Below are 24,415 nucleotides of genomic sequence, written 5' to 3'. Positions count from 1 at the left end.
GGTCATTGCTCTTACAGTTTATTCTTAATAAGGCACTGACTCAGTAAAGCACTGAGCATGTCCTGTAGTAGCTGTTTGAATATAATCACTGAGGTCTCCATGCAGGAAGACCTTCCCACTGAGGAAGGACGGGTTAGCTCTTGCAAAATACATGATGATTCTTCTACGAACCTTATTTTAACTTTTATAAAATGTTAGTTTTAATCTGATGTGGAGTGAGAAAGCCATATTGTTACTAATTCCCCTGCTTTCAGATGAAAGTTGGCATTTGTTTTTTACAAACATTTACAAGCATAGGTATGACTTACCAATTTAGGTTCTAATTTGGTGCATATATACTTTTGTTCCCAAATATTCCTTAAAATGTTATTTTATTCTGAATGGAGAACATGACCACATATGATTTTGCTTCTTTTGGGCCTCAGTAGGGAGAATTTGTTTGACATATAAGTAAAAGCAGTGCTTTTTCTCTCCTAGTTGCCAATTCTGTTAAATTTCTGTTGAAGATTAGAGTCAAGCAAGACTTTCTCCATATGCATTATTATTAGAAATAAATATCCTGCATACCTCAGCACTTTACCAGTGCATTAATATTCCCTTCTGATACTGTTTATGTGCAAATTTAAAATACAAGACTAGAATGCACATGAAATCACAACTTAATCTCCCTAGGATCATGAGCAATAACATGCTTGTTCTGTAAAGATTATTAGTTATCAACCTCATCAGGGATAGTGATTCTCTGTTGTTTGCATTTCTTCTTTTCTTTTTTTTTTTTTTGGTTTTCAGCAAAAGTTGGACCTAATTGCAGCATTTTTGTCAAAACAAGACTCAGATGCATTCCAACAAGAGCTTCATGTAACTTGTATATATATATATATATATATATATAACTTGTAAACTTGTATAATGCTCATGCTAACACCCCACATTCCTTGCCCCCCATGTTTTTAAAATTAAAATATTGGCAACAAAAAGCATCAAGCCCAGGCCCTACAGTGTTGTTTCAAACAGTCTGTGATATATTTACCCATCCATGGTCCCGTTCTCCACTGTATCACGCTCTGCTTAAGCAAATGTAGAGTCAGTACCAGTGCCTCTGTATGGGATGTTTGGGAACTTTCCACCACCCAAACTAGTTAGCTCTGCCCACACTTGAATTCTGGTCTCCTTGCTGCTTTAGCACAGAAGTGGGACGTTTGCTGTGGCAGTCACTTCATTTGCCTTTGCCATCTGTGGGAAAAATTCACTTTTTCAGAAGTAACAGAGTTTGCATTAGTTGAAGCCCTGCATTGTGTAGGGCATGTAAAATAAGAAGGATGGGAGGAAAGGAGTTCTAGCTGTGCTGCTTCACTTGTTGGTCAGAGGGTTTGGGAGGACTTCAAGTCATTGCCACTGGGGGCAGGAGACAGTTCACCTGTGCAGCCACTTTCTGGGAAACATAACTCACTGGATGAGTGGAGCCTGAGAAGTCTTCTGCTGGTTTGAAGGAGGAAGGTGAGGAGACAAATGGGAAAGGACTAGTCGCTTGGAGGGGAACTGTAAGAAACTGCTTTCCTCAGCCCTGAAAGAGGCTTAACTGTAGCTTTTTGGCCTGAAAAGATGGGAATGTAGCCAATACAAAGGGTCAGGATTAGCATCATTACATGAGCTAAACCTTATGTGTTAACAAGGAAGAGTATGGCAGAGAGTGGAGCAGGATGATTCACTGCCTGTGTGGAAAGGGCAAGAGGGTATAAGAATCTGCAGGGAGGGAGGATTGACCCAGAGGGGATGCAGTTCTTGGTGTGGCTCAGTTGACAGCTAACTGGAGCTGCTCTTGCAGAAAGGGAAAATTTTGTTTGCACCAAGTTCTTCTCCACATTCACATATAGGAGAACTCTTCTGGTATCAGAGAAAGCTCTTCAGTGGATAAGTCACAGCAGAATTGGTCTTCTACCTAGCATACTAAGAAGATGACAGATAAAATTAATAGCAATGCTATGAACTGGTCAGTAAGACATATCTTTCACATAGGAGAGCTGTCAGGGAAGGGAGGCTTTTGCGTTCTGTTCTCCTTGCTCCTCAGCACTTTTCCCAGCACACTTTCATATCTACCACAGTGCAGTGCAATTTGACCATCTCATAGCCATTTTCAATGCAAACTGTACTTCTTCCAATGACTTGACTTTTAGTTTCTTCTTAATTGACTTGGCATTACTCCCTTTCTGAACAGGTTCTGTTAGTATTTTCAGATGGGCTGGATGATTCGCTGGAAGACCTCAGAAAAGCAGCTGACTCACTTCGCTTTAAAGGTATTACAGTACCACATTGATGCTTCAGCCTCCTGCTAGCAGTTGCCCAACGTATTGCTCCCCCACTGCAATTTTTCCACATAACATTGCCTCTCTGTGCTCATACGGCATTCCTCAGGAGTCACTCAAAGAGTCTCTGCTTCTTCATGTGAACCAGTGTACATGATGGCTTGTCACCAGTTGGCAAATGATGGAAGGAACACTCCTAGGGGTGTAGAGGGCCTGGGGTGGTTCTGGTTTCTGGAGTCCAGGTCCAGCAGCTGAGGCAGTTTGGGGCAGCCCCTCTCACTGATAAGTGCAGTACCAGAGGTTAGACTCAACTCTGAGTTCTGCAAGAGTAAAGAGTTTTACTCTTGTGTTTGAGCACTGAGTAGCAGTCTGGTCTGACAACTGGGGAGAGAAGTTAACTGGAAAGTTACTGGTCTGTATTTTTCTCTTACACATTGTTCTCAATAGCTTGATTTCTTTTAACTACTGTGTTGAAGATACGAATTGTAAGTCTTTTAGAGAACTGCTGTTACTCACAGTGATATTGTTGGTTAACTAATATAGTTCAGGCATTCACTAATTTAAATCCATGCTTACATTGAAGGTCTTGATGCACTTCTATTAGTTGGCCTGGACAGTACACAGAACTTGACTGAACTTCGGGAAATAGAGTTTGGCAGAGGGTTTGGATACAATGAACCTCTGAGTGTTGGATTTGCAGAGATTGCAAACATCTTGCAGAGAAACCTTGTAAGTCCTTCTGTGATATGAACAAAAGGGGGAAAACCCCCAGGTTTTGTTTTGTGATTAATATACATAAATTAAATATTTCTTGTCATTTTTCAGGATACTATTGCAGAAAGGAAATGCTGTAAGGTTGTTTGTAAATGCCTTGGAGAAAATGGTGACCATGGTGGCCAGGGAAGTCCTGGAAGGAAGGTAGGAGAGCTAAGACAGACATTACTTAACATTTGCTTTATTTCTTATAGTGGGTTCATTTTTTTTAGTATTTCAGAGCATGCATGCAGGTGCCCATGACCGTTGCTCTTAGGACAGGTGAAGGAGAAACATGAAATGTGGTCATTTCTCTGCTGCATGAAGTACACTATTGCAAAAGTATTTTTGTAATGAAAGTAATTCATACATATAAAAAATGTTATGCATTCTCCTTCATCAATTCAGCAGAAAATGGAGAAGGATTTAAAAAATTAAGTCTGATTAACCAAGAGTCTTATTAGCTGTTGTGAATGAGAAACTTCCAGTTGCCAAGCCAAGAGTAGAAAATAATCCTTTTTCACTAGGTGTAAGCCTTATCCTTTTGTGCCTCTGGCTATTGCAAATATCCTCTTCTGTAAGTTTCTCCTGATCCAATACAGTGGTAATTTACATTTTTTCCTTTAAGATTTTGTATTGTCTGTTTTAAGCCTTTCAAGTATTACAGGTATCACCACTTCTACACTATGCTAGTAGACATCATTATTGAAGTTTTTAGAATATGTAGGCCCCATTTGACTACTATTCATTCCATTATTTCTACTTACTCCAGTAACATACTAAGTGAATTATATCTGCAGTTCACGCTTTTCAGTTATGTGGTTGCAGTTAAATGAATTTTTGGTTATCTCTTAGCAAAAATATAGTCTTCTTTTTTCTCTCAGTAAAAGTATAGTCTTCTAATATTTATTCATAAACCAGTTTATTGATTTCTTCCATTAGTCTTGTTCATCTTATTAACACCTTTCTGTTCTACTGAAATGTTTAGGTTAATGTGCTTAAACAAAACAGTGTTCAGGATGAAGGCATAGTAGTTTTGCAGGCACAGACGTGATGCCTAGGTTGTACAGCCTACAATTGTTAAAATATGTTTTTGCAGCACAAATTCATGTCTCATTTTTGTTCATTTTCATTTCTAGAAATTCCATTTGTTCTAGTTTCTCTATTCAAGTTTTTGTGAGGAGGGTATGAGATTTGTATGACTTCAAATGCAAAGTTGTACTATTGCTAAGACTTTGTAAGGTATTGCAATATTGTCATCCTAACAAGTTTTTGATTCCTTGTATTTTTCATTTCACCTTAGAATTTCATTACTGTGTAATGCTTCCTTTTCCAAATCACTAAGGAAGATTCTCACTGGGATATTTGGTTGATTTTTTGTTAACCCATCAGGCAGTTTCCTGAAATAACAAACTGAAATTTTATATTGAATATTGAGGGGTTTTGTGGTTTTGTTTTGGTTTTCTAGTTTGTGGGGTTTTTTTCACAGCCATGTCAAGTACATAGGATTGTGCAGAGTGTCTGTGTAACCGTAGTTGATGAAGCTTGCCCTCTTCAGCATAACCAGATCAGGAAATGGAGAAAGAATTTTTGGGAAATGTTTTCTATCTCTATGTGCCGAGTAATCTGATAGAAATTAACCCAGTGTGCTTTGAGAACAATGTTACTTATATCTGAAGTTTCTGTTTTTCAGGGAAGTACAGGTTACAAAGGATCTCCTGGCCATCCTGGTGAGGAAGGCGGGATTGTAAGTGATCATTATTCCTTCCCGCTAAGATGTTGTTGGTTGATGTCTGAACCTGTCTTCACTTACTTATTCGCTCAGTGCTCATCAGTGTGAACCTAAAATGTGTTTAAGCAACATGTATCTGAAGGTAAATATACAGACTTGATTCTCTGTGCCTCTGCACCTCACCATAGTTAGTAATAACTTATAATGCAGAAACAGAATCAATTAGAAAGAATCACACAACAGCATCTTATGTGGCATATTTATGGCTAACTCATACATTCATTTTTCATTACAGTCTGTACCAGATTCTGTGCTGATAGTTTTAGAAAAGGCCATCCCTTCCTGAGGAGATTGAGGCACGGACTTCTGAATTTGACCGGAAGACCTTTTATTAGTCCAAACCCCACGCTTATATATCCTCATTTGTTGTTCACACACAACATACTAAAATACCATTGGTTAATCAATACTGTTCACGCACTTCTTGGCTACATATAATTGGTTAATTACTAAGCTACAAACATACTGAACTTACTGCATTTTTTTTTCTCTCTTCTTTATCATCTGTGTGAGTTTCATGTTCTCAGCCAGCTCGACGTGGCATTGCGCATCTGCTCCAGCCTCACTTCATATCCCATTTTTCTTCCAGGCATTCAGCCAACCTTATCTTTCTTTCTTCTTTCCTTCAAAGTCCTTCACAGGCATCACGGTCTCCAGCACCTGCCACAAAGCTCTCTACACCTTCCCTTCTTAGCATGAGTGAATGTCTTATGACTGGATAACAAAGCTAAATTTTGCAGTGTGTTTTGGCGATTTCTGAACCCTTTGTGGTGTGCTGTTCCTGACATAAACTTGAACATAATGTGCATAAGCCAAATCCCAACTCACTAGGAGTATTTCTTCCTCTTCTGCTGTCTAGAAACCAACAAAAATTCCATAAAGAATAGGACATAATTTTCTTAGCACCACAAGCACAGAACACTGTACACATGACATGGATGTTACTCCTAAATATAGGTGAGAAGCCTTCAAACTAAGAACCAGTAAGGATTTCTCTCTGTACATAACTGTAAAATCCACATTGGAGTAGTTCTAGTTCTCACAGTAGATTGGTCAGCCTGAATTTGTCTTTGGTGAGGCAGCCTGGGGCAAGCTTACTGTCTATTCAGAGAAAGGTGGTAGTGGAAAAGAAGAATTGTCATTCTAAGATTATCAGGAAAGTGCATTGTGATGGTGGTTTTACAATGTCTTTGGAAATCACTGGCTGTAACTACTGGAGCAGCTTCCATCAGAATATTTCTTTTTTCAGGTGGCCTGATTTGCTGAACAATAGAATAAAATTCCATATAAGTAATTTCCAGAATGACATAAAAATACATACGTTACTCAGGAATGGAACTCTTCTTTTACATCCTTTCAAAGATATGAATGACATGGTGTAAGTAGGAATTAAATTTCAAACAGCGAGGGTTTTTAAAATTGAGAAACATTTTGAACATGTTGAAAGGGAATGCCCCAAATTTTTCACCACAGCATTTTTATTTGAAAGAATCTAAATCTTGCCTGTTTTGAAGTGGTGAAGGGGTGAAAACAATTTCAAATTTGTTTTCCTGTATAACACTGATTTTTTTATTTTTGACCTTCTAAGGATACAGAATAATCTTCCAGGACAGATAAATTACAGAAATCTTATTTCTGAATTTTCTGGACCCTTCATTTTCCTTTTCTTTACTGTGGAAGGATGAGAAGAAGTCATGTCCACACTTCCTGAAACTTTTTCCATCTCCTGTGTGTGAAGCCTGCTGGTGACTTTCATGTTTTAAATTTGCCTTGCTAAATGCTAAAGTTTTTTCCAGCCACAAGATAAAAATTTGAATCATCCAAAACAGCTGAATATAGTAAATACATAGCAGAAAGCAGGCTGCTGATTATAGATTACAGAAAATGCCACAAAAGGTTGAGGAGCTACTGCTGGACAGCTTTGGTTTACCTTGGTGTAGTACTCAGCTCAGGAATTAGTCTTAATGTTTCACATAGGGAATGCAGCTGTACCAAAATGCTTAAACTTCTGGTTTTTTTCATATTATGGGGTGTTTTTGTGGCACCATTGTCTAACAATCTAGAATATCATCCATGTTGCTTTTTGGCTAATTTAGAGACCTTTTTTTACAGAAAGAGAATGGTCTTTGTTCTTCTGATCTTAGACTCTTCAAGTTTGACTTCCCTTTTACATGGTAGTACAGAACCTCTCATGTTTCCTGTGTGTTTGTTCTCATTTTGTCATTGTTTACCTTTTTAGACAGCAGTTTTAAGGGAATCTGCTGTGAGATGCGCTCTTTTTCTAATTTTTTTTAGAACTTCCATCCATAGAAGGCTGGAATAGAAGTTCTCAGAGATCAGTGACTGGAGGAAAGTAATTCAATATTCAGTTAAAAAACAGTCCACCAAAAGGCCTTCCTTCAAGTACAATTTCAGTCAGAGATTGGTAGTGCAATTTTAAAACATCCCATGATAATGAGAGCAGAGAACCAGGTGCAACTCAAACTAGTAACTGACTGTTCTGTTATGGCCAGTATGAAAATTTCCAGGTGACTTCCATTTGTGTCCTTAGTCAGTGAATGGTGATATAATTCTGTGTTGCTTTAATTTTACATAATGACTTAACCCGTAGCCTTTTGTGCCTTTGAATGGGCGTTGTATGGATGAGTTTCAACATTCTCTTCTGTTTCTTAGGGGGAGAGAGGCCCAGCTGGTTTCAATGGGACTCGGGGAGACAGGGGATGCCCAGGTGCCAGAGGCCGTAAGGCAAGTATGTCATTTTAGAAGCATTTTCTAGTTTTGTTTCCCACAAACCTGTTTTCTGTACTGAGGACAAATACCATGAAGCTTGAATGGACATCGAGACCCAGCTGTAAGAATAGCAGACAATTTTTGCTGTCTCCTTTTGGGAGGTACTTTGTGTAACCAAATCATGGCTTGGTCAAATGGCTAAGCTGACTCAGCAACTTGCCAGTGATTTTTCCACCACCAGCTCCAGACTGGCGTTAGGAAAGCTGTAAAGCTTTACAGAATGGGAATGAAAATGAAAGCTGTGCTGCGTTCCCGTGGAAAAGGGATCAATCCCATATGTGGCAGCAGGGAATTGTATGGTAGGGACTACAAATACTGAGCCCAGCATGCCCTCTGCACAGCAAGCTATTGTGTCCTGCTTCTCAAGCTCAATAAAAATACTTTTGCCAAATTTCATCTATATTTATTTTTTATTTCAGGGGTCCAGAGGCTATAGAGGGAGTCAGGTATGTTATTTCACGTGTGATCAATTTTCTTTGACAACAGTACTCTGCTTCCTTTTAAGATCTTACCTTGTAAGATGAAAATATCAACAAGGAAGGAAAACAGTGTAAAAACTTCAGAGTATTTAATATGCTTTTGCTGTGGTTGTGTAAGATAAGATTTAAATGAGCCATTAGGTATCACATTGCTAAAAGCCAGCAGTCTTATTAATTGTATTTTTAGCATTGTTGCAGTCATTGTTGGTTTAGTCTAATTGACAAGAAAGGAATTTATTTAGTGGCTATTTTAATAATCTGTTAAGGTGATAATTCTGATCAGCTGAATCTCATATTTGAATTGTTGAGGAAGCAGAGCAGAATCATAGAATCATTTAGGTTGGAAAAGACCTTTGAGATCATCACGTTCAACCATTAACCCAGGACTGCCAAGTCCATCACTAAACCATGTCCCTGAGTGCCGCATGTACGCATTTTTTTAAACACCTCCGGGGATGGTGGTTCCACTGTCTCCCTGGGCAGCCTGTTCCAATGCTTGACCACCCTTTCAGAAAAGTTTTTCCTAATATCTAATCTAAACCTCCCCTGGTGCAACTTGAGGCCATTTCCTCTTGTTCTGTTGCTTGTTATCTGGGAGAAGAGACCGACCCCCACCTGTCTACAGGTCCTTTCAGGTAGTTATAGAGAGCAATGAGATCCCCCTCCTCCGAAAGATGGAAAAAAAGGAAGGGAGAAAAAAAGATTGTGAGTAATATTTATTGTAGATTTTGACAACATTTTTCCGGAGTTATTATTGACATCTTTTCAATAGCCGAATTTCTCTTCAGCTGTTGTTGTCATCCACTGATCTTGCAGCTCTGCTTATTTAACCTTTCAAACATACCTGTGTTTTAAAGAGATATTGTCACCAATTTGTTAATAAAATGTGACACCTGGAAGACAATGATCTATAATGGCAATATTAGCTCCCAAGCTAAAGCTATAAAAATGGATTTCAGATTGTATTGGGTGCTTTGATAGAAAACCACTCCTAGGAAAGATATAGGAGCCTCAAAGACTCAGAAGATACTTGCTTCCAAACGTGCACAGCTACACATGTGAGAAAGTTCGGAGAGTGTTTCTGATACGTCAGCTCTATTAAAGTACTGCTCTGTACTGCCTTTTTTAATGCTCCCATGTTTTTTTCTTCCCTTTTCCATTTTCTGCTCTGTTCCCTGAAGTAATTTGACTCCTTGAAACATCTGAAACATCTGATTATAGAAGAGGGAGAGTTCTTGCTGGTGATTTTGATTTGTCCAAGTTGAATTGTACAGTAGGACTTATCAGGAGCACAAACCCTACCGAAATCAAATGAATATGTGAATGTCTTCATTATGTTGTGTCATTATATCTACTAATTTTATTTTAACTAAAAATATGAAACTTTCAACACATAAAAAATGTACAGTTCAGTACTGCTAAATTAGTAATGTTGAGGTGGTTTATTGAAGTCTGCAAGGCATTTTAGTACAGCTATTTGGAGAAAAAAGGCAATACTGAGTATTTAATACTATGATGTTTGGCTCAGATTTTCTGTGATAGGAAATGAGGGAGAGAAAAATTAGAACTTGAATAGAAGTCATGATTGCTCACTTAGTGCTCAAAATTTTCGTGGAATACTTACTCAAAAACTTCTTGTTTGTGACATATTAATCTCATAAAATGTAGAGCCAGCCATTTTTTCTTGTAGTACATAAAAAACTGTTATAAACGAATGAAAATATTTCTCAGGAGCTTTAACTAGGTGTTTTTGCAAAATCAGTTTAGCATAAAACCTACAAAGCAATTGTATATGTGTCCCCTGTTAGAGTGCGATGCCTGTTGGTTTAACAAGCTTTTATGCCGCTTTCAGTGAGTTGTTGAGTGTCATTTCAGCTTTCAGGGTAGTGGTCTCTGCTAATTTCATTTCTTACTACAAATAAAAACATCACAATTAATTCCTTCATTTTTGTCCAAGTAAAGAAAGACAGAAGAAGCACTTAAAAATATTCTTTAAAAATTGTGTTATTTGGCCAGGTCTGAAACAGATCATCATACATAAATGAAATAAGGTTCTCACAGTTATAACTCTAACCAGAAATCTCACTCTTCATCTGAACAACAAGATAATATTGCAGACTCCCTAAGGTTGGGATGGCGGTTTTGTGAGAAAATGGCTTGCATGAATGATGGCAATATGGTGATTAGTTTTTGCTTACAAAGAGAAGAGCAGGGTGTGTTTGAATGGGAATGTGACTGCTGTTTGTGTAGCAAGCATTACATTGCTGAAACAGTAATGAAGTTTCTTTAACAAGTCCTAAAGCCTAAGATCAGCCTTCTGTAATTGTTTTTATTATGGTTATTCTTTCCAAATTTTCGATACACCATTCATGGTATAAAATTATTATTAAAAAAAAAAAGCAAGCACAATACAAACACATACAATGGTTGACGCCAGAATTACAAGGTTATCAGCATGCTAGATCAGATACTAGTAGTTGTATTTTGGAATATATCCAGATTTTGAAGGTGCTGCAGGTGGGAAAAAGATTTGAAAACTAACAGATGGAAAAGTAGAATTTAAATCCTGATGAAGATCTATAATTTTAATAACCATTGTTCTTATGAAGTATTCTTAACTATGAATTGTTTTAAAAGGTAATAATTCATTTAAAATCTGAATTATTAATTCCTATTTGTAATTATTATTCTTGCTAGCCATTGAAAACCAGTATTCTTATTCAAGTTTCCAAAAGTAAGTTGAATACTTCTCTTGCTCAATGAGGCCAGTGGACTGATGCTAATAGGGGTTTTTTTGCTTACTGCTACAGGGTGAACATGGTGAGAGTGGATCTGATGGCACTGATGGAGAGCGGGTAATCATTGCTTTAAATGTGCAGTGCAATTAAAGAGACCTACGTCAGGGTTCAAAAGTATAGTTTTTTGCACCTTTGAATGGGCTTTAAACCTGAACAGAAATTCTGTTGTTTAAAGTTGCATATCTGATTGAAGCTGGGTTCTGCCAGACAAAATTCAGAAACCACATGTCAGAAAGAGCAACCATTAATTTTTTTCTTCTTTTTTCCCCCTTTGTGAGTCTAGGGAGAACATGGTCTTCCTGGACCTTCTGGAGAGAAAGGCAGCGCTGGAAAATGGGTGAAACATCCTTTATAGCAATGTTTAGATTTTATGGCAACATCTTTCAAAAGTCTAATGCTATCTGTAATCCCTGTAAGTTGTTTTTAATAGCTGCCTGTTCTCTAGTATCATGTGTCTCCTACTGTAAATCAGTGTAGCTCTGTGGACTTAAAACAGATCTGTGTTCTTTTACTTGGCCTTCCTCTACCACAGATATTATTTCTGTCTGTACCCAAATTGTTGTGCTCTTTTTATGAATTTAGGGCAGAAAAGGCCCAAGAGGAGAACCAGGTGAACGAGGAGAATCTGGTCTAAGAGGAGATCATGTAAGTGTAATCCTTCCTTCTTGTTAGGTTGCACTGATTTATGCCTGGATTTTGTGATGGAGCTGCCTGAAATATATATGATCTGAAGATTTTTTCACAATCCTAGATGGTGCAATGTTCTGCAAAGATGTATGGCATATTCCAGAAGTCCTGAATTATTTAGATGCAGATGGGCTGATGTGTTTTGATATGTTATTCGGAAGCAGATGTTTAAGCTTCAGGTCTCCTTGTTCCTTGCATTTTTGTTTTATTTATTTATTTGGTTTTGGGCAGTGTAACTCCTTTTGGAGCTACTTAGTCCTTGAAAATCCTTTGCACTGACTCTTGGTTAGCAATTTATAATGATGCAAAGGCAAGTTACTTCTTCATGCTGACATTTTTTTCCTTGCATGCTCTGGAGCCCTATATAAATGTAGTCCTTGAGGATGGAAATTTCAGTGCAGACACCACGCTTCTCACATCACAGATCTAAGTCTTCTCACACATATTTCAAAGGCCTTTGTTTCAAACAGTCAGATATAGTGTTGACTCCTGTCTCCTAATGCTTATAAAAAAAACATAAAATCAGGTGTCATGGTAACTTGCCTCTTTGAGAGATCTGGATTTCACCTGTGACTAAATGGACCTCCATTCTAGTGTAACTCCATCTGAAACTCACTAGCTAGCTGTGATCTTAACTCAGTTAACTATACCCAAACAGCCAGAACAGCTTCACATTTTCAGGGTTTATTTTGTTGCCCACTGGTAATATGTCTTCTCATCTCTTTGTGAAAGAAACTTGTGGATTTGCAGAATTTCCTATATAGTGTTTTTACAAGCATCTTCATTTAAAATAGCCTTTGCGTTTCTTGTTGGCTGCAATGACAAATCTCTTCAACCCTATTTCCATATTCTGCCTCTGTAATCAGTGTAATAGAGCTGGTGTCACTGAAAATGCTGAGCTTTCTGTTTATCTCTTCCAGGGAGATCCTGGGATTAGCAATAATGTTCCTGGTCCTAAGGGTGAAAAGGGAAACCCAGCACAGCAGGTAAACAAGTAATTTTATATTAAGGAGAGAGGATATGCATAATTGCTAAGTTCTATTGGCTGTCCAGTGACTTAAGCAGCTCTTTTCTTTTGTATTTTACGTTTAGTTTATGTCTGCAACGCAGAAAGCTTTGAGAAGTGCTTGATACTGAAAAAAAAAAATTGAAAAGTTTAACAAAGACTATGGAAAGATTTTCATAATATAGAGCTAAGATGGATTTAGTATAAATACGTTATTCTACCACAGATTTACATCACCAGTTTGAGAGGCTTCTAGTAATGGGTTGTAAGGATACTATTAAAAGCCATGCTGGAAAACATGCATGGAGTATCAGCAGGTGTACTCATTTGACTATGGAACTGCTATTTCCTGAGGGTGGTGGACAAACTCCATTTTGATCTGTATCTAGAATATAAGATAAGAGCTGGGATATGCGCTTATATAGTGACATCTGAATTCTTAAGAGGTGTTCGAGCAATACTGCAAGAAAAGAAACATAACAGAAAAGCACCACCCATTTAACCACCTCACTTTGTTTGGAAGGAATAAGCAAAGATGATAAGTAGTTGGACAGTAGTATATAAGTGATGGTGGATGAAAGCTTAAGAGGGAGAGAACTAGCAACATGTGAGAAAAATGAACCATTTCAGAAATTTTATTCTCTCTGAACAAGTAGGGTTGTGTGCACATGTTCAGACGTGTGTGCATATATGTCTATGTAGAGTGTGCTGAAAGCCATATAAAAACTGTGAGGGTCACTTTTTGTAATAATTGTGTTTTGATGATTTTTTGGAAACAAACCTCATCAAACTTTCTCATCTTAAGAAGTCTGACTGAAAGGCTGAAGTTAACAAAAATGATTTCACAAAATCCTTGACCAAGTATCAGCTGTTAGTAACGGATGGATTGGAAATCCAAAGTGAGCATGATCTCTCTGGTTTATAATTTTTGATTGTAAATGATTTGCAGGGAACAGGAATCAGCATTTAGCATGATACAACTGATTGCAATGAAATTACTTAGGAGAAGAAACAAAGAAGGAAAGTATAAAGAAGAATGTGTAAGTACAAGAGAAAGAGAGTATTTAAAGAGCTTGTTTGTTACTTTGTTTTTCAGGGAGACCCAGGACCACATGGACTTGAAGGAGAGCAGGGTGGTGCTGGCCCTGATGTAAGAAGAGTAATCAGTACAGGGTGGAAGTAATTGATAAAAGATAGAATGGGGTTCCCATTGAGAAAACCCAACTTTTCTCTTCTTTTTACCCACACTTAGAACTCCTGCAATGAGAGGGAACAAAAATCTTCTAAAGTTTTCATAGTGAAACATATTTGGCTTCAAATTTAGTAGCTTATGTGTATTGCAATGTGGTTGTGTTGTTTTTTGGTTTTTTTTGTTTTTAAATCAGGACTTTGCTGTCCTGTTAATTTTAGTCCTGATTCATGTGAAGTCACAAGCCTTAAACTCAATGCAACCTTTTCTATGAGCCTTAATTGCTTCATAATTTCACCATAGATTAATCTATCCCTTTTTCCTCCCTGTGACTGCTCTTTTTAGTCCACTGGAGACTGGAACTCTTGAAGGCACCTCTTCTAGTCTGTCAGAAACGTGCCTGATGCCAAAGTCTGGAATTATGATCCCTCCTCAGTCAGGCTGCAGAAACATCCTAAAGGCCTCCAGTGATGTGGTACTTAACAGTAGCATTGACAAGTCATACTGAGCAGTGTGCAGTGGGACAGGGTGCAGACCTCTTAGCTCAGAGAAAGAGGGGTCTTGTTCTCTCTATTTTTGACAAGGGCCAGCTGACTGGGAAAGTGTTTTCTGGAACCTTGTTGAGATGCCTTCCCTCTGCAGTCACTAAGGGTCGGTCTAAAGCCTTTTTTCCTGATAAAGCTTACTTGTGTAAGAATTTCTATCCCAAGTCCACTTTTCTCTCATTTTTACTCTAAACCTTTCTTTGGAAACAATCTCTGCTTTCTGTAAGCTGTATTTGATTTGATTGTATGTATAATGTGTTTTATTATAAGATGCTGTTTCACATATTGCTCAATGTTCTGGATCTAATCTCTCATGCCATTCTTTCCTAGGGTGCAACAGGTCGAAGAGGCCCTCCAGGTATTAAGGTGAGTGGGTAACCCTACCGCTTCCTATCTATATGCAGCTACATGTTCAGCCTGAGCATTTGCTCCTCTTACGGGAGAAATTTCTGTGTGATCCAAGACACAAGTGTTTAACAATCAGAAGTCTATTTCAAGCCAAGGCAACCCTTGGATCTCAGGTGGATGTACCAGAGGCCTTCCTGACTTGAAGGATTTAGAATTGGAAAGCAGCTTCCATTGAAGTAAAAAGACAGTTACTTTTATTATTAAGGCAAATGTTGGAATGCAAGCAGAGAAGAAACTGTCACTAAAGGTGATGGGAATGATTAGTCAAGCTGCATTCCTGCAACATAAGGCCAGAAGCCTCACAGTTTTTTCTTCCTTTGCTGCATGCACAGAGATACATGCATGGCACATATGCAGCAGAGACAAAACTAAGGTAAGTTCTAAATATGGTGCTTGGCTAAACCACAAACTTAAGAGTGTTAACTGCAGCTTTGCATATTGGCTGAAAGCATACACAAGAATCAAGATTTTTGAAAACGATTTAATTTCCAAAGTAATTACCTAGGGGAATACAGTGTAGTTTGAATGCTTGTATATGATGTAAGGAGTAGGCCAACACCAGTGCATGCTGACTCATCATTCCAGAAAGATCCTCTGATGGAAAATTCTCTCATGTTAGGTGATAGCCCTGGTTTTCCTAGCCTTTATACCCCATGGAGCCACAATGAAAGGAAACCTTCCTGACATCTAATTGGTAAAGACATCAGTACCATTCTCTTAAATGAAATGAAGTTTTAAATAATGTTCTTGGCAAAGGAAGCTTGTTTGTCCCAGGGTATAAACTACAAAATAGTTATCAAAGCAAATCTAAAAGCAGGTACATTCAAGAGTGGATTAGTGCAAGTAAAAGTTAAATTCTAGGAACCTGAGAAGACTCAGATTTCCTTCCTTTATTTCACACACATACCCACACCCACGCACCCTCTCTCTCTCATAAACATTTTCCTTTGTCTGTCAGCCTGGCAGGAGTCTATAAGAACATATGAAACCATGACTCCCATACATCTGCTTGCAGGATACGCCCCTTATCTCCATCCTATTGCTTGCTTTCTTGAATATAGGTTATATGATCATTTCAGGAAACACATTGATTAGTAAAAGTGGTTCATGTTTGACCCAGTCTCTCTGCAGGGTTGCTAACACAGATAAGTAAGATGGTATGTGGCTTAGTATAGCATTTTCCCTTTATGTTAGTGCATATAAACCCAGGGAAACATTACAATTTTGTGTATGACACTGTCAGTATCTGTATGATGGAGTATGTCTTGAAGTCCTGCCCAGTGTTGGAGTCTGGGGAATGGGGAGAGTTGAAGCTTCTGAATAAATGTGCAGAGCAACGTTTTGAGTAGTGATTGTTCTATGCAACTCTTCACTCACAGGCATGGTCAGGGCAAAATTCAGACCCGGTTTATCCCATCAGCTGACATGGCTTCACTAAGGGCAAATTGTACCTGGCAAATTCGGTGACCTTCTATGATGGGATTACCAGTGTTGATGGGTGAGGAAAGAGCAAATGATATCGTCTGCCTGGACTTGTGCAAAGCATTTAGGGCTGTCCTGCGTGACATCTGTGTCTCTAAACTGGAGAGACATGGATTTGGTGGATGGACCACTTGGTGGATAAGGAATTGGCTGGATGGTCACATTCAAAAAGTTGTGGTAAATGGCTCATTGTCCAGGTGGAGACCAATGATTTCCTCAGGGGTCCATACTGGGATTGCATGCACCCTCAGCAAGTCTGCCAATGACACCAAGCTGCGTGGGTGGTTGACATGCTGGAAGGAAGGAATGCCATCCAGAGGGATCTTGACAGGCTTGAGAGGTGGGCCTGTGCAAACCTCATGGAGTTCAACAAGGCTAAATGCAAGGTCTCCCATGTGGGTCAGAGCAATCCCAAGCACAAATACATACTGGGCAGAGAATGGATTGAGAGCAGCCCTGAGGAGAAAGGCTTTGGGGTGTTGGTGGATGAGAAGCTGAACATGGCCCAGCAATATGCGTTTGCTGCCCAGAAAACCAACCATGTCCTGGGCTGCATCAAAAGAAGCATGGCCAGCAGGTTGAGGGGGTTGCTTCTGCCCCTCTACTTCACTCTCATGAGACCCCACCTGGATTACTGCGTTCAGTTCTGGGCCCCACAACATAAGAACATGGACCTGTTAGAACAAACTTAGAGGAGGGCCACAGAGATGATCAGAGGGCTGGAGCACCTCTCCTATGAAGACAGGCTGACAGAGGTGAGGCTTTTCAACCTGGAGAAGAGAAGGCTCTGGGGAGACCTTTTAGCAGCCTTCCAGTACCTAGAGGGGCCTACAAGAAAGCTGAGAGGGACTTTTTACAAAGGCATGTAGCAGTAGGACAAGAGGTAATGGTTTGAAGCTGAAAGAGGGTAGATTTAGATTAGATACAGGGAAGAAATTCTTGACTGTGAGGGTGGCGAGACACTGGAACAGGTTGCTCAGAGAAATTGTGGATGCCCCCTCCCTGGAAATGTTCGGGGCTGGGTTAGATGGAGCTTTGAGCAACCTGATCTACTGGAAGTGTCTTTGCCCATGGTAGGGGTGTTAGAACTAGGTAATCTTTAAGGTCCCTTCCAACCCAAACCATTCTGTAATTCTATAATCTTTCCAAGTCAGACTTATGTAATTCCGATGCAGTCCTAGTATCAAAGAGGAGACAAGATGAAGTGCATGCCCTCTTTGTTTCAGTCCTCAAGCAGCAATTGTTTCAAAGTCTCTGCCAAAGCCCTGTTTCCTTTGTCAAAGTTCACAATCTGAAAGTGTTCAGCACATGCTATTAGAGGACACCCGTTAATAGTTTGCATAGTTTGATAGATTTGATATGTTTCTCATGTTTCTAATTGTGGATGCAGTATGTGAATTGAAGTCCTTGTTGTGTTCTTAATTTGGCAAAAGGTGCATGATTTTTTATGAAACCTGCACAGATTGAGTGCTTTTTCTGCAACAGCAACAGTTTTTTAAACTGAAGGCCAAGTGTAAAATGTTAATAAATAACAGTGAGCATAGCCATGATGCCGCAATATAGAACATATGTTTCAGCAAAGGAAAAAGACTGCTGTGAGGGGTGGAGTGTCTTTAATGGCAGTAATATTTCTTCAGCAGCACAGTGTTTGATTTGACTCTCATTTCTGGGCTTCCTGTCCCTCTGCTATTGAGAGGAGCAGAGTTTTGGTATACCTTTATTACTGTCCTCCCATGTGCAGTGGCCAGGTAACAGATTTTTTTTTACATTTAAGATGGTTCAGTTTAATTTTTCACTGGGAAATGACAGTCAGAAGTGAGAGTCCTGCAAGTTCACCAAACTACAGTCCAGTCACATCCCAGCCTCATCCAATACACAGGTAGGCCTTGTGCTGAAACCTCTGCCCCACCTGGTTTCTGAAATCCCGATCTGGATTTCACTTTGAGAATCCAGAGTTTTTAATGTCTGGGATATCGCAAATAGGAATAGACTGGAAGATTTTGATGCTATCCTGCAGTAAGGTGAAAGCATCATGCTTTGGCTACTTACAGGGATCAGCGTAACTTGAAAGAATGTGAGTATACCTATTTAGTTATGGTTCCGTGGTGCATGAAGTCATGGTTCTCTGTCAGAGTAGTTCTCCATGGATAAGGCTGAAGAGGATCTGCCCTTGTGGGACTTCTTGACTTCTCATAATCTCTACAGTAGACAACAACAAAAGTAATACAGGAAAATTGCTTAGACTGTGGTGTAAAATGCACTTGGAACAATGCAAAGCAGATGGAACTGACCTCTTGCACTGCAGCTTTTATAGTCATTGCACACCCTGAACAACAAAAGAAGCTACTCAACTCTTGCTTTTTAATTGAGTTTTCAACAGGAATTAGAAGGTGCATGAAAGCTGTTTGGGAGCATTGAAAAACGTTCAACTGATACTCTGTAGATACAAAATTGTTACCTTGTGATGTACATATGATAGGTGCTAATTTGGTTTGGTTGTTCAGGGTTTTTTCTTTTTGTTCTGGCAGGGTGAGAAAGGAGATCTGGGAGAAATAGGTTACCCGGGAGACTCTGGTCTTCCAGGACCACAGGTAACTAAAAGAACTTCTCAATAGTCAGGGTGTTTGCTGTGTCAGTCTTGATCTTTTGTTTTTCTTTTGGAATGTTTTGTTTACTTCAAGTAATGAATGTTATGAATAACATTCTTTCTTGGAAATTCTCCTCTGTAACCCTGAGGAATTAAATGTGGCAATTTTCTCTTTAAGTGGGTGCATCTTCTAGTGAAATGAAAAAAAGGAAACGAAAAAAAGGAAAGTGAATAGCAGAAATGAGTAATTTAACCAACACCTCTCTAGCTTATGGGATATTACCAATCAGATATCTTCAAACTGAATTAATTGGAAATTGTTAGCAAGAAGTATGTAAAATCTATTGCATTCTTGAAGGTACTGTATTTCCAGGGTGCATTAAAATGATGAAAATTATATACTGATTGGCAAAACCAGTGAGGAAAGATTTGTGTTTTAAAAATTTGCTTGTTGGAGTAATTTTGAAGACAATTATAGTGATAGGCTGCTTACAGTACCTTCCGGTTTAAAGATGCTCTTAGATGCTCTAAACATACTCTTAACTTTAAGTTTTAAGATACAGGCATCTGGAGAAAGTGTGCCTAGTTGATAGTGGGTTGCTTATGGCTTCCTTGGTATCCTAGATGCTGCAGTGGCTCTCTGAATATGGCCCTCAGGCAGTGACTTTCTGAGCTGCTTCACACAGGCAAATCCTTACAACCAAACAGCCAGAAGTTTCACACATGCATTAAGGCTTGTGAAACAGGCATTTGGATTCTGGTTATTGCAGCAATCTAATCTTCACTGAAAGGCTATCAACATTGAACTGACTTTTTTCAATGGCTTTTTTACATCAGGGCCCAAGAGGACTAGAAGGGATCAAAGGACCTCCAGGACCACAAGGCATGCCAGGACCTCTGGTTAGCTTTAAATAATATTTTTCTGCTGTATGCGTTAGGAATTTTCATTCTTGCTGTTGATATTATTCTTATAAAGAGTTTTTTTAAAACTTGAAGAAACTGAGGATTTTTCAGTATAGTATAGTATAAGGAGATATGTATATATATTTACAGTATAGTATAAGGAAACTGATTTGCAGCCCCATATGATAAAATAACAGCCTTGAAAATAAGTTTAGATGGGTGAATAGGAGGGGATCTTAAGTGTTACCAAGGTTTTGTGTGATTACACTGAAAAGCCTTAGCTCTAGATGCCACTCTCAGTTCTATAGTATCAGGACTAACAGCATGGCTTGCAGTATGTATAAATATAGCTGTACAGTGCTATGGTTCAGGGCAAATGAGCTGTTGATTTCTTCATTGTGCACCTTTTAACTGATACTTATAATTACAGGCTAGTCTGGGTGCCCCAGGTTCACCTGGCTCTGTTGGGAAGTTAGGTGCAAGAGGACCAAAGGTAAGAATTTTTAAGTTACTAATTGCAGCAGTCTAACAGTATCTTTCATTCAAGAATCTGACTGAAGAAGCATGGACTAACACTTGTGTTGTTCTTACGGAACATGTGAAGAATCTTAAGTTTTATAGTCAATTTTAGATTGCATAGGAAGGCAAGTGATGTGTTCAAGGTAATCTTACAGGTGTCAGAACTATACTTTTCAGTGTTGCCATGACCGCTGTTCTAATTGCTGTTGTGGTTCTCAGTGGGGCTTGGCTTCTCATAAAATGTAGTAGGGATAAAGCAGTGCTGGCCCTTGAGCTTGTCTTATGATTTCTAGAATCTGTCCAATATATTGAAAATGCATACCAGTTCATCATAGAATATCTCAAGTTGGAAGGGACCCATGAGGATCATCAATTCCAACTCCCTGCTTCTTGCAGGACTACCTAAAACTAAATAATTTGGCTAAGAGCATTGTTCAGACACTCCTTGAACTCTGACAGGCTCAGTGCCGTGACCACTTCCCTGGGGACCCTGCTCCAGTGACAGACCACCCTTTCAGTGAAGAACCTTTTCCTAATGTCCAACTTCCCAGCTCAATGAAGCATAGCTGCTTATTTTAACCTTTTTGTTCTAAAGATTCCTAACAAGTTCAAGCAACCTTGACTGTTACAATGTCTTATACAGGAATTAATATGTTGAGAACTGAATGAACGTGGAGTTAAACAGAAAGGCTTATAGCAATAGGTGGCCCACTTTATGGTTCACTTACAATCAATGTTATCCCTTACTTGATGTGTGTCGATACGGGAGAATTACTTTAATAAACATAACTCATTTTAGGTGTTGTTGCATCTTTCAATCTAAAAGGCATAAGTAATACCAGCTAGCTAAGCCTTTCAGTCTCTTTGAAAGGGTTACTACCTTCAGTATATGACATCCAGTGACAGAGAAGTATCAGGAGGTCAGAGCACTACTATGAAAAGAGTCTCTGTGTGAAAACATACAGTGAAACAAGTGGCAAAAATTGGGAAGAGTCACAGGAATTTAATCCATCATTCCTTTTTCTCAGTCTGGTTTTGTGATGGGGTTCTTATTAGAAGAAAGTTCATTAAGAAAGTGAAAACCAAAAAAAAGAAACTGAAGAAAAGAAAACATGTAAGAGGTCTGAACAGCCTGCCTGAGAAATATCGTCTGCTATCAACAGATGCTTCAGGCTGGTAGAATTCCAGACTATGTCCTGCTACCATTAATATAAATTTTTCCAGAAAACACTCTTTTCACTGATAATTCTGTATAACAATGGGAGTTTTACTGAACAAAGGCCTTTGGGGTTTAGCTGTATGAATGCCTAGCATATTCTGATTTGCCAAGTACTTTCCAGTTCCGCTGCAAGGAGCCTTCCACGAAACGTGGTCTGTAATGGAATGCTTTCAACCAGCATTAAGTAGTCCATAAAATGTATAAGCACACTTCAGTCTAGCAGACAAGTTTACACTTCAGAAAGAAGAATTCTCCTCAATAAGCCAAACTACTACCTTTTATGTTTCAATTATAACAGGGTGAACCTGGTGACCCTGGAGAGAAGGGCCCGGTGGGACCAGCTGGACTGAGAGGCATGCCTGTGAGTCTGTCTGCCCTAGCTCAGGGCCCCTGTGGTTTAATATGCATCCAGCTGAATCAGTATAGTTCATTCCCTTCTATTTTCTCTATTTCACATTTGGTGTTCAGTTTCCTTATGGACACCAGATTATTTAGGGCTAGAGAGATTATCTTTCCCTCGCTTTCTTTCAGAATATGCTAGAGGTAGGGCACACAGTGGAAAGGAACTGTGGCCTTAATCCTTGCTTTTTCTCTACAGATTCTTCCACCATTTTCTACTGTTTTTAGACTGTGTTGTGATAGCTTGCCCTACTTCACCAGTCTTAACAGGCTGAGCGCCTCATTGTAATGTGATGTCTTTATTCTGAAATGGAATTGGATGTAGATCTAAATCCTCTACTAAAAACTAACTTGTGGTATATTCAACCTATGCAGGGCAAGGGTGGCAGAGATGCCTATGGTTCTGAAGGAAGCAAAGGAGCAAAGGTGAGTGCTTAGAGTCAGGGTGTCTCAGTCTCCGTTCTGCAGCATCAAATAAAACATGACCATCCATATCAATTCAAAAGAAATGCAAGACATGGCCACAGTGCATTTCTGAGGTTCAGGAAGAGGCTCAGGCTTCCCATAACCATTCTTGTGATAAATTCTTCAATAGGATATTCTTTTGAGAACCACTCTGTCTTATTCTTTCCCTTTATGTGTGTATGTGTTTATATGGATATGGAGGATTGTATTTCTTGGAGTACACAGTGCTTTCTCCCCCAGTTCAGTCTGCTTGACTAGCCACTTTTGCTGCAAGTATTGCTGGGCCAGCCTTTATTTTTTCTTTCAGAGGAGGGATTCCTGGACTACCAAGGTGAGGGTGATACTCTCCAAACATCCTCATTGTTTTAATGTGAAATATTCTTCCTTGTGCTCCTATAGCCAGCAGTAAGATCTGAGGATTCACATCTGGATTGTTACATATTTAGAAATTCTTATCATTCCCTTCACAGCCCTGCAAAAAATAGTAGTGAAATGCCTACTTCTCTAAAAACACACAAGAATCCAGCTAAAATAAAAAAGTATGCAGAAAGGATATGGTCACAATCATGGCACCAACGAGTCAGTCTATGAGCAGAGTGGTCAGGATGTTGGAAACAGCTGCAGACCGCCCTTCAAAGAGTTTGTGTATTGTTACAGTACTAATTCTTTCCAATTGCTTGTGAAACAGAAGTGGTCCAATGGATCTCACTGGAGGCCAATCTGTTTCACTCTCACTTTTTGTGGGAGAAGCAGAATGCTGCAGAAAAGATACGAAAGGCTTCCCAGGAGCCTCTCCAACTGATGTACTCCCTTTTCTAAAATAGCTTTTTATTAAAATGGCTTTTGATGTTTCTTACTATCTAATCTCTTTCTTACCTTCTTAGCCCCAACACTTTCCTTTGATGGAGAGTTTCACAGGTTACACATACGTTATATGCAAGACTAGTTGTTTTAATCTCTTGGAATCTCCCATTTGTTCATTTTAGGGAAAACCCTCTTTGTTACAAGAAATGAGGAAAAAAGTTTCTGCTAAATCTTCTTGTCATTATTCGTTGTGTTAAAGGATTGACTTAAAACCCTTCTTATACAATGACATGTCTGCCCGAGGTTTGTCAGGACTTGAATTAAAACAATTAATAAAACCAAACAAAAAAAAAAAAGTTCACCCCAGAATAGTGGTCCAGGAAGAGTTGGTTTCCCCTGACAGCTAAGAGAACAGCCTTTAATATAGGTTTTACTTAAGGCTGCTATTAGTTATGAAGGTTCACAGTCATGTTACACTTTCTTAGGTGTAATGTGGGGCCTATGTGCATGTAATTTTGTGGAAATTGTATGATAAAGTCATATGATGTTTGGCAAGCATGTCCAGTTTCATGGAGGGAACTTCTAAAACAAGGACATAAGTAGTGTGAATTCTGATAGTTGTCAAGGAGAGATGCACTTCAATTCTGATTGGTCTTTGTGAGAGTTTCCATAGTTCTTGTATGTGAGCAAAGAACACACCAAAACCTGAAGTAACTGAAAACAGTTGATGAAGTGACTTCTAATACACCAACAAAATATTACGGTATCACTGTTCAGTATGGAGGGTACAGCATTTTGAAACTGCGTTCAAACACTGAGTTCTGAATGTTACGATTGCTGAACATGAATTCCACTATATGTCATTAGAAAACAAATAAGTTTTTGTAAAACACTTATTTAAGAAATGGAATACTCTTGAAATTTCAGAAGTTGTTGGAAATTTATAAAATGCTCTTCCTTTAGATGAACAAGGTGTTAATCTATAATGGTGTCATTTGAGACCATAGTAGTAGCCACTGTTACTTGAATGGGATGGAATGCTGAGAATAATTTTGAAATTGTTTTTGCTTTAAAGACATCAAACACTTAGCAGATCACAAAGTTCTAGATTCTTATGAAGCCTTTGCTCTTTGTTTTGGCAGGGAGAATCTGGATTCATAGGATATCCTGGTCTGGAGGTATGATTAAATGGGCATGTTTGCTTTCTTTATGTCTTGTTTTACATCATTCTTGTTTGGAAGTGGTTATATGTCTTTCGGTCTCTCTTCTCCTTTCTTAAAAGTTAAG

The 24,415-nt window shown here is 38.9% G+C and overlaps 1 protein-coding gene across 1 annotated transcript in view; it reads left to right on the top strand.

Annotated features, from left to right (window-relative positions):
- The window catches only part of COL6A6 (collagen type VI alpha 6 chain), a 44,345-nt gene that overhangs the window by 7,534 nt on the left and 12,396 nt on the right, over nucleotides 1–24,415 (top strand). The window contains 18 exon segments of the mRNA XM_040593763.1: nucleotides 2,216–2,294; nucleotides 2,887–3,032; nucleotides 3,129–3,221; nucleotides 4,750–4,803; nucleotides 7,522–7,593; nucleotides 8,058–8,084; nucleotides 10,928–10,972; nucleotides 11,199–11,252; nucleotides 11,498–11,560; nucleotides 12,523–12,588; nucleotides 13,705–13,758; nucleotides 14,673–14,708; nucleotides 18,761–18,823; nucleotides 19,657–19,719; nucleotides 20,153–20,215; nucleotides 21,759–21,821; nucleotides 22,235–22,285; nucleotides 24,271–24,306. Of these exon segments, the coding sequence (XP_040449697.1) occupies nucleotides 2,216–2,294; nucleotides 2,887–3,032; nucleotides 3,129–3,221; nucleotides 4,750–4,803; nucleotides 7,522–7,593; nucleotides 8,058–8,084; nucleotides 10,928–10,972; nucleotides 11,199–11,252; nucleotides 11,498–11,560; nucleotides 12,523–12,588; nucleotides 13,705–13,758; nucleotides 14,673–14,708; nucleotides 18,761–18,823; nucleotides 19,657–19,719; nucleotides 20,153–20,215; nucleotides 21,759–21,821; nucleotides 22,235–22,285; nucleotides 24,271–24,306 (1,128 nt within the window).

This window comes from Falco naumanni, chromosome 4, assembly GCF_017639655.2.
Source record: "Falco naumanni isolate bFalNau1 chromosome 4, bFalNau1.pat, whole genome shotgun sequence".
Lineage (NCBI taxonomy): Eukaryota > Metazoa > Chordata > Aves > Falconiformes > Falconidae > Falco > Falco naumanni.
This window is presented reverse-complemented; position numbering and strand designations above follow the sequence as displayed.